The sequence below is a fragment of the Ranitomeya imitator genome, chromosome 1, assembly GCF_032444005.1.
Source record: "Ranitomeya imitator isolate aRanImi1 chromosome 1, aRanImi1.pri, whole genome shotgun sequence".
NCBI lineage: Eukaryota > Metazoa > Chordata > Amphibia > Anura > Dendrobatidae > Ranitomeya > Ranitomeya imitator.
Window position 1 is genome coordinate 47,795,805 of NC_091282.1, and position 15,095 is coordinate 47,810,899.

The 15,095-nt window shown below is 44.7% G+C and overlaps 1 protein-coding gene across 15 annotated transcripts in view; it reads left to right on the forward strand.

Moving 5' to 3' along the window:
* The window catches only part of NEDD4L (NEDD4 like E3 ubiquitin protein ligase), a 335,097-nt gene that overhangs the window by 305,694 nt on the left and 14,308 nt on the right, over window positions 1–15,095 (forward strand). For all 15 annotated transcript variants that reach the window (XM_069746056.1, XM_069746084.1, XM_069746057.1 and 12 more), the window contains 2 exons: window positions 2,568–2,797; window positions 4,600–4,721. In XM_069746056.1, the coding sequence (XP_069602157.1) occupies window positions 2,568–2,797; window positions 4,600–4,721 (352 nt within the window). The remainder of the gene's footprint in view (window positions 1–2,567; window positions 2,798–4,599; window positions 4,722–15,095) is intronic.

Below are 15,095 nucleotides of genomic sequence, written 5' to 3' on the forward strand. Positions count from 1 at the left end.
GTTTAAATCACCCCCCTTTGGCCCCATTCAAAATAAAATAAAAAAAAAATCAAACCTACACATATTTGGTATCGCCGCATTCATAATCGCCCGATCTATCAATAAAAAAAAAGGATTAACCTGATCCCTAAACGGTGTAGCGAGAAAATTCTTAACGCCAGAATTACGTTTTCTTAGTGGCCACGACATTGCATTAAAATGTGTTAACGGGCGATCAAAAGAACGTATCTGCACTGAAATAGTATCCTTGAACACGTCAGCTTGGCATGCAAAAAATAAGCCCTCACCCAACCCCAGATCCCGAAAAATGGAGGCGCTAAGGGTATCGGAAAATGGTGCAATTTTTTTTATTTTTTTTAAGCAAAGTTTGGAATTTTTTTCACCACTTAGATAAAAAATAACCTAGACTTGTTTGGTGTCTATGAGCTTGTAATATAAACATAAGGATGAATGACCTTGGGGAGATCAAAACATCCAACACCGCGGAGACACCATCACATGTTTCTCAACGCAGTGATCCAGAACACTGCCCCCATCCCTTATAGGAAATATGCAAATGCATGTAGAAAAGCCGCGGAGACACCATCACGTGTTTCTCAACGCAAGCAATAAATAGCCAGGCCTTTCACCGGGAAGGAACAACCACGGGAAGGGCAGCATCCAAAAAGGAAAACCACCTATGTCAAAACGTGGTATCCATCCACAGACAGCTGTTTCGGGGTATTTGCCCCTCATCAGTGTGGAGTAGGAAACTGGCTATTAGGAGCAGTGCCTAGTAATGATGAGGGGCAAATATAGTAGTCATGAAAATACAGAAAAATCTTTAAATGACAAGGTGTGTCCAAACTTTTGGTCTGTACTGTGTGTGTGTGTGTGTGTGTGTGTGTGTGTGTATGTATGTATATATATATATATATATATATATATATATATATATATATATATATATATATATATATATATATATATATATAATTGTCTAAGGGTCACTTCCGTCTGTCTGTCCTTCTGTCACGGTTATTCATTCGCTGATTGGTCGCGGCAGCTGCCTGGTCGTGGCAGCCATGACAATCAGCGACGGGCACAGTCCGATTAGTCCCTCCCCTACTCCCCTGCACTCACTGCCCGGCGCCCGCTCCGTAATCCCCTCCACTCACCGCTCACACAGGGTTAATGGCAGCGGTAACGGCCCGCGGTGTAACGCACTCCATTACCGCTGCTATTAACCCTGTGTGTCCCCAACTATTTACTATTGATGCTGCATATGCATGGAGAGATGAGTATGTGATTTATTTATTTTTTATCGCAGCAACATCAAATGGGGCAAGTGTCTGTATGGAGCATCTATGGGGCCATAACGTTTGTGCAGCACATTATGGGGCCATAACATTTGTGCAGCATTATAAGGGGCAAGTGTCTGTATGGAGCATCTTATGGGGCCATAATCAAGGTTTGTGCAGCATTATATGGGGCAAATATCTTTATGGAGCATCTTATGGGGCCATTATTACCTTTACACAGGATTATATGGGGCATATTTTAATATGGAGCATCTAATGGGGCCCATCAAACTCTATGGAGCATTATATGGGGCTCCTGATTCAATATGGATATTCAAAAACACGTAACCTACTGATGTCTCAATTAATTTTATTGGTATCTATTTTTACAAAAAACTGGGAAAACTAATATATATATATATATATATATATATATATATATATATATATATATATATATATATATATATATATATATATATATATATATATATATATATATATATATATATATATATATATATATATATTATTTTTTTTAGTTGATCCTGCAGTTCAACTTCTAGTATAATAATGACCTCTCACTAAGGAGAGATTTCGTAAGCTGACACTTGAATTTCACAGGTGTTTATGGAAAGCACTGTTGTTCTCCATCCTCAAGAGGGGGCTAATTAGAAAGACAGCTTTTTTTTAACAGGCTCAATATGGTGTAATGTAATTAAACAGGAAATTAGGGGGAGGCTCCTGCTGCAGCTAGTTGTCTTAAAGTACCCAGTACTCATTTTTTTTTTTCCTTTTACTTTTGTGGATTTGGTACTAAAATTGCTTTTACAATTGGGTTTCATTAAAAATGTTGCCACTTTAATGTGACATGTTGTCATAAACAATCTGAGAGAAGCTCAGAAAGACAGATGAGTTACAAAATCCCAGTCAGACCATCAAGGCGGGCTCACTGATGGATTCTCAGTTAGCTCATTCTGTATCCAGCTAAAAACAAAGCAACATAAAGGCTATAGAAGGAAAAACGTGTACATTTGTTAATGACCTTCAGTAGCAAAAAATTTTTTTTAGTCCCAGTTGCATGCATTTAAGTGAAAAAACCAACAGTTTGCCCCTGAAGTCTGGCAACCCCTTTAAGGGAATGATCAAGTCTGTTTTATTTTTTGTCAATTATATGTTTAAGGTGTCTGTTACCCGCACTACTCATGGCGCCAGTTCTAGACTTTAGTTGAAATTACCTCTCCGTGAAAAAACGTGATCTCTTAACATCTCCCCATCCTATTTCAGGCTGATATACCAAATAGGTTCGAGATGAAACTTCATCGAAACAACATCTTTGAAGAATCTTACAGAAGAATCATGTCGGTAAAGCGACCCGATGTCCTGAAGGCGCGACTCTGGATTGAGTTTGAATCGGAGAAAGGCCTGGATTATGGCGGCGTGGCCCGAGAGTGGTTCTTCCTCTTGTCCAAAGAAATGTTTAACCCGTATTATGGGCTTTTTGAATATTCTGCCACGTAAGTCACCTAACTCACCAATTATATAAAGACGGATAAAAGAGCTAAGAAAATAAGAGGCAAAAATATATGTTCTCTTAATGTACATCAATGATGCGTGCAGTGAATTTATTGGCTTATGCAGCAGCTGCCTGACACTATTAGTACAGGCGCTGAATATCGTCAAAAAGTTAATTTATTTCAGTTCTTCAATACAAAAAGTGAAGCTCATATATTATATAGAGTCATTACAAACAATGATCTATTTCAAGTGTTTATTTCTGATAATGTTGGTGATTATGGCTTACAGCCAATGAAAACCCAGAAGTCATTATCTCAGTAAATTAGAATACTTTATAACACCAGTTGAAAAATTATTTTAACATCTGAAATGTTGGCCTACGGAAATGTATGTTCAGTAAATGCACTCAATACTTGTTCGGACTATTTTGCATCAATTACTGCATCAATGCGGCGTGGCATGGAGGCGATCAGCCTGTGGCACTGCTGAGAGGTTATGGAAGCCCAGGTTGCTTTGATAGCAGCCTTCAGCTCCTCTGCATTGTTGGGTCTGGTGTCTCTCATCTTCTTCTTGACAATACTCCATAGATTCTCTATGGCGTTAAGGTCAGGCGAGTTTGCTACCCATCAAGCCCAGTGATACTGTTGTTTGTACACCAGGTATTGGTATTTTTGGCAGTGTGGACAGGTGCCAAGTCCTGCTGGAGAATGACATTTCCATCTCCAAAAAGCTTGTCGGTAGAGGGAATCATGAAGTGCTCTAAAATTTCCTGGTAGACGGCTGCGCTGACTTTGGTCTTGATAAAACACAGTGGACCAACACCAGCAGATGACATGGCTCCCCAAACCATCACTGATTGTGGAGACTTCACACTAGACCTCCAGCTTAGATTGTGGACTCTCCACTCTTCCTCCAGACTCTGGGACCTTGATTTTCAAACGAAATCAAAATTTTCTTCCATCTGAAAACAACACCTTGGACCACTGAGCAACATTCCAGTTCTTTTTCTCCTTGGCCCAGGTAAGACGCTTCTAGTGTTGTCTATTGGTCATGAGTGGCTGACACAAGGAATGCGACACTTGTAGCCCATGTTCTGGATACATCTGTGTGTGGTGGCTCTTGAAGCAATGACTCCAGCATCCATTCAAGGCTGCGGTTCTCCCGGTTGCTTGTGTGCCTTTACTACACTGTTTCCTTCCACTTAACTTTCCATTAATCTGCTTGGATACAGCACTCTGTGAACAGCCGGCTTCTTTAGCAATGACCTTTTGTGACTTACCCTCCTTGTGGAGTGTGTCAATGACTGCCTTCTGGACATCTGTCAAGTCAGCAGTCTTCCCCATGATTGTGGAGCTACTGAAACAGACTAAGGGACCTTTTTTAAACGCTTAGATAGCCTTTGCAGGTGTTTTTGTTAATTATTCTAATTTACTGAGAACTTTTGGGTTTTCATTAGCTGTAAGCCATAATCATCAACATTAACAGAAATAAACACGTGAAATAGATCACTCTATGTCATGGCTTTCACTTTTTGTATTGAAGAACTGAAATAAATTAACTTTTTGATGATATTCTAATTTTGTGAGAAGCACCTGTAGCTGCAGTTTACTTAACTACTCAGTAATATCCTTGTTTCTGTCAGTTTTAACCTTTTGCTTTCCTGTTTAGCATATAATGGAGTCATGTACTTTTCTTCCCTAAATGAATCGCTTTCATTGGTTTTAAACTGATCTGCTCTGTCCTAACCTTCCACATGTGATATATGGGTGCGGATACTCAGTTATTGTATCTGTCTCCGCAGGGACAATTACACTCTTCAGATAAACCCCAACTCCGGCCTTTGTAATGAAGACCATCTATCATATTTCACATTTATCGGGCGGATCGCCGGCCTCGCAGTGTTCCATGGAAAACTATTAGATGGTGAGTGAGGGCGGGGTAATGACAGAAATTGCCGAAACATGACTATGCTCACATTTTAATCAAAGACTATTGGACCCACAATCCATGTACTCATGGGCGTAACAGCCGGAGTCACAGCGGTAAGGGACCCGCCGACGCCAGCAGAAACTTCAACTGGATGCGCGTCCTCAGACGGACATCCAGTTGAAGTGTATTGCCTCACACAGACCCATCAGGTGACAAAACACACTGCCGGCCTCTCGGAGGCTAGCAGATGAAGTCGGCATGCATATGACAGGGCGCATGGCAGTGACTTCATGCTCTGCTGTCGCGCGCTGAAGCCAGCTGCCAACTTCACAAGAGAATGCCGCTCTGCAAAGATAAGGCAAATATTAAGGCAATTTTTTTTAATCAGTGTCCATATTACTACATTGATGATTATAGGAATATAAACAAAATCCATGGAACAGAAAACCGTCTCATACATTAGACCCTATACCAAGTGGTGCATCAGGCCGAGGTACTATAGGACACTCTCCTATATATCAGAAGTATCAAGCAGAAAAAAGAGAAAGAAGTCCCAAAATAAAAAGTGCCAAATTTAATTTAAACAAGCAATTTCAAGACAAAATATATAAAGAATAATAGTGGCAAAATGAACAGTATGGAACAAAGGTGCAAAGCAAACAGACCCATACTATTTAGGTGGATGGGAAGACCAGAAAGGAATAGCAGCAATTCATATAAAGTGCCAGTGCTTCACATGCTCCCTCCCAAATTCTAATACATTTTCACACTATGTCTCAAACATTTGAGCCTCAACAAAAAGCATGCATGAATATGACTCAGACTAGGTAGCAATAACTCAGAGGCCAGTGATAAAGATCTCAGGTAGACAGGAAGTGGTGAACAGACAGTATTTGTCACTTAAACCATTATGGTACAAGTCTTACCCATAATCTCCACTATGTGAAGCACTGGCACTTTGTATGAATTGCTGCTATTCCTTTTTGGTCTTCCCATCCACCTAATTAGTATGGGTCTGTTTGCTTTGCACCTTTGTTCCATACTGTTCATTTTGCCATTGTATTATTCTTTATATTATTTTATATTTTTTGCCTTGAAATTGCTTGTTTAAATAAAAAAAAAATTTGTTTTTATTTTGGGACTTTTTTCTCTTATTTTCTGCTTGATACTATTGATGTTTATAGGGTACATTTTACTTTATGGATTACTATGGGGTGCATTATACTTTATGGATGACTATGAGGGTGCATTATACCGTACTTTATGGATGACTGAGGGTACCTTATACTTTATGGATTACTATGGGGTGCATTACACTTTATTGAAGACTATGGGGGTGCATTATACTTTATGGTGGACTAGGAGTTACGTGATTGACTGTGGGCTGTGCAGTATGGGATGCCTTATACTATATGGAGTTTTATGAGCTGTACATTATACTATATGGAAGACTTTGGGCTGTGCATTATATTACATGAAGGATATGGGCTGTGCAGTATATTTATATGGAGGACTTAGGGGATGCATTATACTATATGTATGACTATGGACTGTGGGGGTGCATTATACTTCTTCTGTGGAGCCCCATGACTTTTATTATTATTATTATTTATTATTATAGCGCCATTTATTCCATGGCGCTTTACATGTGAGGAGGGGTATACATAATAAACAAGTACAATAATCTTGAACAATACAAGTCACAACTGGTACAGGAGGAGAGAGGACCCTGCCCGCGAGGGCTCACAATCTACAAGGGATGGGTGAGGATACAGTAGGTAGGGTAGAGCTGGCCGTGCAGCGGTTTGGTCGATCGGTGGTTACTGCAGGTTGTAGGCTTGTCGGAAGAGGTGGGTCTTCAGGTTCTTTTTGAAGGTTTCGATGGTAGGTGAGAGTCTGATATGTTGCGGTAGAGAATTCCAGAGTAGGGGGGATACACGAGAGAAATCTTGTATGCGATTGTGGGAAGAGGAGATAATAGGGGAGTAGAGAAGGAGATCTTGTGAGGATCGGAGGTTGCGTGCAGGAGAGTACCGGGAGACGAGGTCGCAGATGTATGGAGGAGACAGGTTGTGGATGGCTTTGTACGTCATGGTTAGGCTTTTGTTCTGGAGTCTCTGGGTGATGGGGAGCCAGTGCAGGGATTGACAGAGGGGAGAGGCCGGGGAATAGCGGGGGGACAGGTGGATTAGTCGGGCAGCAGAGTTTAGAATAGATTGGAGGGGTGCAAGAGTGTTAGAGGGGAGGCCACAGAGCAGGAGGTTACAGTAGTCAAGTCGGGAGATGATGAGGGCATGGACTAGGGTCTTTGCAGATTCTTGGTTTAGGAATGTGCGGATCCGTGAAATATTTTTGAGTTGGAGGCGGCAGGACGTGGAAAGGGTTTGGATATGTGGTTTAAAAGAGAGATCAGTGTCAAGGATTACCCCGAGGCAGCGAGCTTGTGGGACTGGGGAGAGTGGGCAGCCGTTTACTGTAATGGATAGGTTCGTTGGGGAGGTCGTGTGAGATGGGGGAAAGATGATGAATTCTGTTTGTCCATGTTAAGTTTTAGAAATCTAGTGGAGAAGAAGGATGAAATAGTGGACAGACATTGAGGGATTCTGGTTAGTAGGGTGGTGATATCTGGTCCAGAGATGTAGATCTCTGTGTCGTCAGCATAGAGGTGATACTGAAAGCCATGAGATTCTATGAGCTGTCCCAGGCCAAAGGTGTAAATGGAGAAGAGCAGGGGTCCTAGAACTGAACCTTGCGGGACTCCGACAGGGGGCGAGGTGAGGAGGTGGTGTGTGAGTGGGAGACGCTGAATGTACGGTCAGTTAGGTATGATGAGATCCAGGATAGGGCCAAGTCTGTGATTCCAAGGGATGAGAGGGTCTGCAGCAGCAGGGAATGGTCCACTGTGTCAAAGGCAGAGGACAGGTCTAGGAGGAGGAGGATAGAGTAGTGTCGCTTGCTCTTGGCGGTTAATAGGTCATTGGTGACCTTAGTTAGGGCAGTTTCAGTGGAGTGGTGTGACCGGAAGCCTGATTGAAAGCGGTCGAAGAAGGAGCAGGAAGATAGATGGGAGGACAGTTCAAGATGGACATGTTGTTCCAGTAGTTTTGAGGCAAAGGGGAGAAGTGATATAGGGCGATAGCTAGATACAGAGGATGGGTCAAGAGAGGGCTTTTTGAGGATAGGTGTGATTGAGGCATGTTTAAAGCTTGAGGGGAAAATGCCAGTTGTTAGTGATAGGTTGAAGAGATGGGTTAGGGTTCTTTAATTTGCTGCTCCCATCCATATGCCCCATACGCTGCTCCATAAAGGTTTATGGCCCCCATAAAATGCTCCATAGTATATGCCCCCGTACACTGCTCCATTATGGTTTATGGCCCCATAAGATGCTCCATTATGGTTTACGGCCCCATAAGATGCTCCATTGTATATGCCCCGTATGCTGCTGCAATATATATATACACACTGAACCGGAAACCACTGGGTAAATCTGACAGGGAGAAGGACTTGGGGATCCTAGTTAATGATAAACTTACCTGGAGCAGCCAGTGCCAGGCAGCAGCTGCCAAGGCAAACAGGATCATGGGGTGCATTAAAAGAGGTCTGGATACACATGATGAGAGCATTATACTGCCTCTGTACAAATCCCTAGTTAGACCGCACATGGAGTACTGTGTCCAGTTTTGGGCACCAGTGCTCAGGAAGGATATAATGGAACTAGAGAGTACAAAGGAGGGCAACAAAATTAATAAAGGGGATGGGAGAACTACAATACCTAGATAGATTAGCGAAATTAGGATTATTTAGTCTGGAAAAAAGACGACTGAGGGGCGATCTAATAACCATGTATAAGTATATAAGGGGACAATACAAATATCTCGCTGAGGATTTGTTTATACCAAGGAAGGTGACGGGCACAAGGGGGCATTCTTTGCGTCTGGAGGAGAGAAGGTTTTTCCACCAACATAGAAGAGGATTCTTTACTGTTAGGGCAGTGAGAATCTGGAATTGCTTGCCTGAGGAGGTGGTGATGGCGAACTCAGTCGAGGGGTTCAAGAGAGGCCTGGATGTCTTCCTGGAGCAGAACAATATTGTATCATACAATTATTAGGTTCTGTAGAATGACGTAAATCTGGGGATTTATTATGATGGAATATAGGCTGAACTGGATGGACAAATGTCTTTTTTCGGCCTTACTAACTATGTTACTATGCTCCTAGCTACTAAATCTATTTTATCCTCTTCAGAGCGCCTCGATTAAAAACCCCACCGATAGTCAGATCGACAATATGGCTCGTTCAGCTTTTGAAGCCTCTGCAGCTGCACTCTTTCCATCTTTTGCCGCTACGTGGGTGGCTAAGGCTATGACCCATTGGGCTGAAGTCTTGTCTTCAGCTGTTCTGGATACCAATCTTCCCCCGAGGTAGCAGACCTCGCTACTCAGATAGCCAGAGCTGGGGATTTTCTAGTGACCGCATCTCTGGATGCCACTGACTGCGCTTCTCAAGCAGCAGCAAACGCCATCACCATTCGGAGGTCCTTATGGCTCAGGGACTGGCATGCGGATTCTGCTTCCAAAAAGTCATTGACTTCTTTACCATATCAGAGCGGTCGCCTTTTTGGCGAAAAACTCGATCAATTAATTTCCGACGCCATTGGAGGGAAGAGTAAATTTCTCCCACAACAGAGACCCTTTCGGCCCTTTCGGAACCAGCAACAGCAGGCTCGGTCCCAATACTTCCACATCTTCCAGACCCGGCTGGACACAGCGTAGGGATAGAGGTCCCCAAACCTCTTACAAACATTCCCCTTCATGGAGAGGCAGGCCTAGGCAGTCAGGATCCAGGGGGTCCAGACTGGGCAGATCTCCCACACAATGACTCCCTGTGGTATCCGGGGGACACACTCAAAGTAGGCGGCCGCCTGCTTTCCTTCAGCAATGCGTGGCTCTCGGTCGTTCACGACGAATGGGTCCGCAACCTAGTGTCCTCTGGATACAAGATAGAATTCTCCTCTCTTCCACCAAATCGCTTTTTCCTGTCTTCTCCTCCCAGGGCAAAGGCATCAGAGTTCTTCCAGGCCATAAGCTCTCTAAAAGGACGGGGTTATTATCCCGGTCCCTCAAAGCGAAAGGTTTCAAGGTTTTTATTCAAACCTGTTCATTGTTCCAAAGAAGGACGGTACAGTACAGCCCATACTGGACCTAAAACTGCTGAACAAGTTCGTCAGGGTACGACGGTTGCGAATAGTATCGCTTCGTTCTGTCATCGCCTCCATGGAAAAAGGAGAGTTCCTGGCGTCTATAGACATCCAGGACGCATACCTCCACATTCCAATTTTCCCTTCTCACCAGAGGTTCCTTCGCTTCGCAGTTCAGGAACAACACTTCCAATTCGTTGTTTTGCCCTTCGGCCTCGCCTCCGCTCCCAGGGTATTCACCAAGGTCATGGCGGCCACCGTGGCCATCCTTCACACCTGAGGCGTGGTGGTGCTTCCGTATCTAGACGATATCCTCATCAAAGGGCCCCTCTTTCCGCGCCTGCAAGGAGGCTGTGAACATCACAATAGATTCTCTTTCTTGCCTGGGTTGGAAGATAAACTTAAAAAAAATCTTCCCCAGTACCGGCTCAGCGAATTTCCTTTCTAGGAATGATACTGGACTCGTCCCAGGCGTTGGTGCTTCTTCCCCCGGAAAAGATCACAGCCTTACAGCGGGAAGCTCAGAAGCTCTCTCAACCTCGCACTCACTCTCTGCGCTTCAGTATGAGAGTCCTCGGCAGGATGGAAGCAGCCTTGGAGGCGGTTCCATTTGCCCAATTACACCTCCGTCCCTTACAGCATGCCCTCCTGGCTGTTTGGGACAGGAACCTGTTCTCCCTCGACCGTCGGTTCTTCCTTCCCCACCGAGTCACAGTCTCTCAGGTGGTGGACATTAAAGTTCTCCCTGAATCAAGGGAAGTCTTTTCTTCCAGTACATTGGCTAGTTGTGACAACAGATGCCAGTCTTCTAGGCTGGGGAAGTTCTTACATCACACTGCTCAGGGCCGCTGGTCACTTCAGGAATCACGCCTTCCGATCAACATCTTGGAAATTCGGGCAATCAGGTTAGCTCTTCTCCAATTCCATCCCTTCCTGGCGGGTTGTCGCATCAGGATTCGGTCCGACAATGCCACTGCAGTGGCATACATCAACCGACAAGGGGGAACCCGCAGCATAGCAGCCATGAACGAGGTAGGCTACATTCTCCATTGGGCCGAGGAAAACCGCTCAATGATTTCTGCGGTTCACATCCCGGGAGTGGACAATTGGGAGGCAGATTTCCTCAGTTGTTAATGCCTCGACTCCGGGGAGTGGTCTCTCCATCCGGAGATCTTCCACCAGATCTGCTGTCGTTGGGGAACTCCGGACGTGGATCTGATGGCCTCACGGCTAAATTCCAAGGTTCCCGACTTCATAGCTCGGTCCCACGATCCAGCAGCAATCGGGGCAGATGCACTCGTACACCCGTGGCATCATTTTCGGCATCCATACATATTTCCCCCGCTCCCCTTACTGCCAAGAGTCATCAAGAAGTTCAGAGCGGAGGGAGTACCGGTAATCCTGATTGTGCCAGATTGGTCGCGCCGGGCGTGGTACGCGGAACTAGTTCAACTAGTCGCCGATGTTCCCTGGCGATTACTGAATCGCACAGACCTGCTATCACAGGGCCACATTTACCACCAGAACTCCGAGGCCCTGTGTTTGATGGCATGGCCGTTGAGTCCTGGGTTCTAACCCAGGCAGGTTTCTCTCCGGAAGTCGTCTCTACCATGATCAGCGCTAGAAAGCCTACATCTATGCGCATTTATCATCGTACTTGGAAAACCTTCTTTTCTTGGTGCAACGATCGGGGACGTTCTCCTCTTGAATTTTACATTCCTTCCATCCTCATATTTTTACAAACTGGTTTGGACTTAGGTCTCGCCCTTAGTTCTCTCAAGGGGCAGATTTCAGCCCTGTCCGTTCTCTTCCAACGCAGGATTGCCAACAGATTACAAGTGAAGACGTTCATTCAGGGAGTCTCCCATAGGGTGCCGCCCTATAAGATGCCGTTGGAACCATGGGACCTTAATGTGGTCCTCGGAGTCTTGCAAGAAGCTCCTTTCGAACCTCTACAGGAGGTTTCCCTGTCCTTTCTTTCATAGAAGGTTGCCTTCCTGGTTGCGGTCACGTCCATTAGACGAGTCTCTGAGCTGGCGGCTCTGTCTTGTCAAGTTCTGTTCCTGAATTTTCATCAAGATAAGGTGGTTTTGAGAACATCCTCATCCTTTTTGCCAAAAGTTGTCTCATCCTTTCATCTCAATCAGGAGATTGTCTTACCGTCTCTCTGTCCGGTACCAGTACATCACATCGAGAAGGCCTTCCACACACTGGATTTAGTGAGATCTCTCAAGAGATACGTCTCGTGGATGGCATCCTTGCGCAGGTAGGATGCCCTGTTTGTGCTCCCGGAACGGCCAAGGAAGGGGGTTTCCCGCTTCCAAGGCGACAATAACAAAATGGATTCGTTCAGCTATTCAGGAGTCCTACCAAGTCAGAGGTCATTCTGTCCCAACAGGGATTAAGGCTCATTCCACTCGGCCAGTGGGTGCGTCTAGGGCCATCTGGCACCAAGCTTCGGCAGCACAAGTTTGCAGAGCTGCGACCTGGTCCAGTCTGCATACGTTTAAAAAATATTACCATATTCATTCTCAGGCCTCGGCATATGCGACCGTCGGCAGACGAATTTTGCAGGCGGCTGTGCCGCATCTGTAACCTGTGGGTACAAGGAGCAATTACAGTTGATTGTTCCCCACCCAGGGACTGCTTTAGGACGTCCCATGGTCCTCTGTCCCCTAATGAGGCGTAGGAGAAACGGGGATTTTTGTGTACTGACCGTAAAATCCTTTTCTCCGAGCCAATCATTGGGGGACACCGCACCCACACTGTTAGTCTAACGGCTTTGGTTTTCTGTGTTGGCTTTGTTTTGACATAGTTCATCCTGGCTAAATGTTAAGCTCCTACTGCTTTGTTACCTTGGAGCCACAGGAAGGTGTATACTGCAGGGGAGGAGCTATTCTTTCTGTATTACTTAGTGTCCTCCTAGTGGCAGCAGCATAACACCCATGGTCCTGTGTCCCCCAATGATTGTCTTGGAGAAAAGGATTTTACGGTGAGTACACAAAAATCCCTGTTTTGCTTTGATGACTGCTTTACACACTCTTGGCATTCTCTTGATGAGCTTAAAGAGGTAGTCACTGGGAATGGTATTCACTTCACAGGTGTGCCCTGTCAGGTTTAATAAGTGGGATTTCTTGCCTTATCATAAATGGTGTTGGGACCATCAGTTGTGTTGTGCAGAAGTCTGGTGGATACACAGCTGATGGTCCTACTGAATAGACTGTAAGAATTTGTATTATGGCAAGAAAAAAGCAGCTAAATAAATAAAAACGAGTGGCCATCATTACTTTAAGAGATGAAGGTCAGTCAGTCCGAAAAATTGGGAAAACCTTGAAACTGGCTCACATGAGGACCGCCCCAGGAAAAAAAGACCAAGAGTCACCTCTGCTTCTGAGGATGTTTATCCGAGTCACCAGCCTCAGAAATCGCAGGTTAATAGCAGCTCAGATTAGAGACTAGGTCAATGCCACACAGAGTTCTAGCAGCAGACACATCTCTACAACAATTGTTAAGAGGAGACTTTGTGCAGCAGGCCTTCATGGTAAAATAGCTGCTAGGAAACCACTGCTAAGGACAAGGCAACAAGCAGAAGAGACTTGTTTGGGCTAAAGAACACAAGGAATGGACATTAGACCAGTGGAAATCTGTGCTTTGGTCTGATGAGTCCAAATTTGAGATCTTTGGTTCCAACCACCGTGTCTTTGTGTGACCCAGAAAAGGTGAACGGATGAACTCTACATACCTGGTTCCCACCGTGAAGCATGGAGGAGGAGGTGTGATGATGTGGGGGGGCTTTGCTGGTGACACTGATTTATTCAAAATTGAAGGCATACTGAACCAGCATGGTTACCACAGTATCTTGCAGCGGCATGCTATTCCATCCGGTTTGCGTTTAGTTGGACCATCATTTATTTTTCAACAAGACAATGACCCCAAACACACCTCCAGGCTGTGTAAGGGCTATTTGACCAAGAAGGAGGGTGATGGGGTGCTACACCAGATGACCTGACCTCCACAGTCACCAGACCTGAACCCAATTGAGATGGTTTGGGGTGAGCTGGACCGCAGAGTGAAGGCAAAAGTGCCAACAAGTGCTAAGCATCTCTGGGAACTCCTTCAAGATTGTTGGAAGACCATTCCTGGTGACTACCTCTTGAAGCTCATCAAGAGAATGCCAAGAGTGTGCAAATCAGTCATCAAAGCAAAAGTTGGCTACTTTGAGGAACCTAGAATATAAGACATAATTTTAGTTGTTTCACACTTTTGTTAAGTATATAATTCCACGTGTTAATTCATAGTTTTGATGCCTTCAGTGTGAATGTACAATTTTCATAGTCATGAAAATACAGAAAAATCTTTAAATGAGAAGGTGTCCAAACTTTTGTTCTGTACTGTACGTTCATACATACATACCAGGATGGGGCCTAGGATAGGTGACATATACCCTCGTAGATTGTGAGCCCTCGTCGGCAGGATCCTCTCTCCTCCTGTGTCAGTCGTGACTTGTATTGTTTAAGATTATTGTAATTGTTTTTTATTATGTATACCCCTCCTCACATGTTAAGCGCCATGGAATAAATGGCGCTATAATAATAAAAATAACATCGCGCAATGGGCGAGGTATATATACCAGGATGGTGGGTGGGGGCCCGGTTCAGATCTTGCACCGAGGCCCATCACTCGTTACACCATTGCATGTATTTGTAGCTTTGCACCAAGTGCCGATATTTTGTTCCGTCATGAAGTGGCTGTTTCTGCAATTATGCCACCATGCTATTTGTAGCTGCTCTTTGAGACCTGATTTATTGTAATGGATCCATATGGCCGGCTGCCATAATTTGAGGTAGTCAATTACAATCTGCTGCGCACTGTTTATCCCTTAACTCTTGCACTGACGGACAATGCAGGTGAGGTGATTACAATACACAACGACATGAACGCGCTGGAATCATTTTTGTCCTTTCCTCTGGCTTCTCTCCTGAGCATCTTTAACATAGACGGGTGTCCAAAGATCTGGATGTCTACTTTTTCATCTCTGGGTCCTATGCAAAGTCACTTTCGCACCAAACCTTGCGTACCGCTTATATCCAGCAGGATAGCTGTGCTTTTTTGCGAATGATCCTGTGTGTGTACGTCGGCCTTCACTTTCATAATACGCCAAGTTAAACAAAC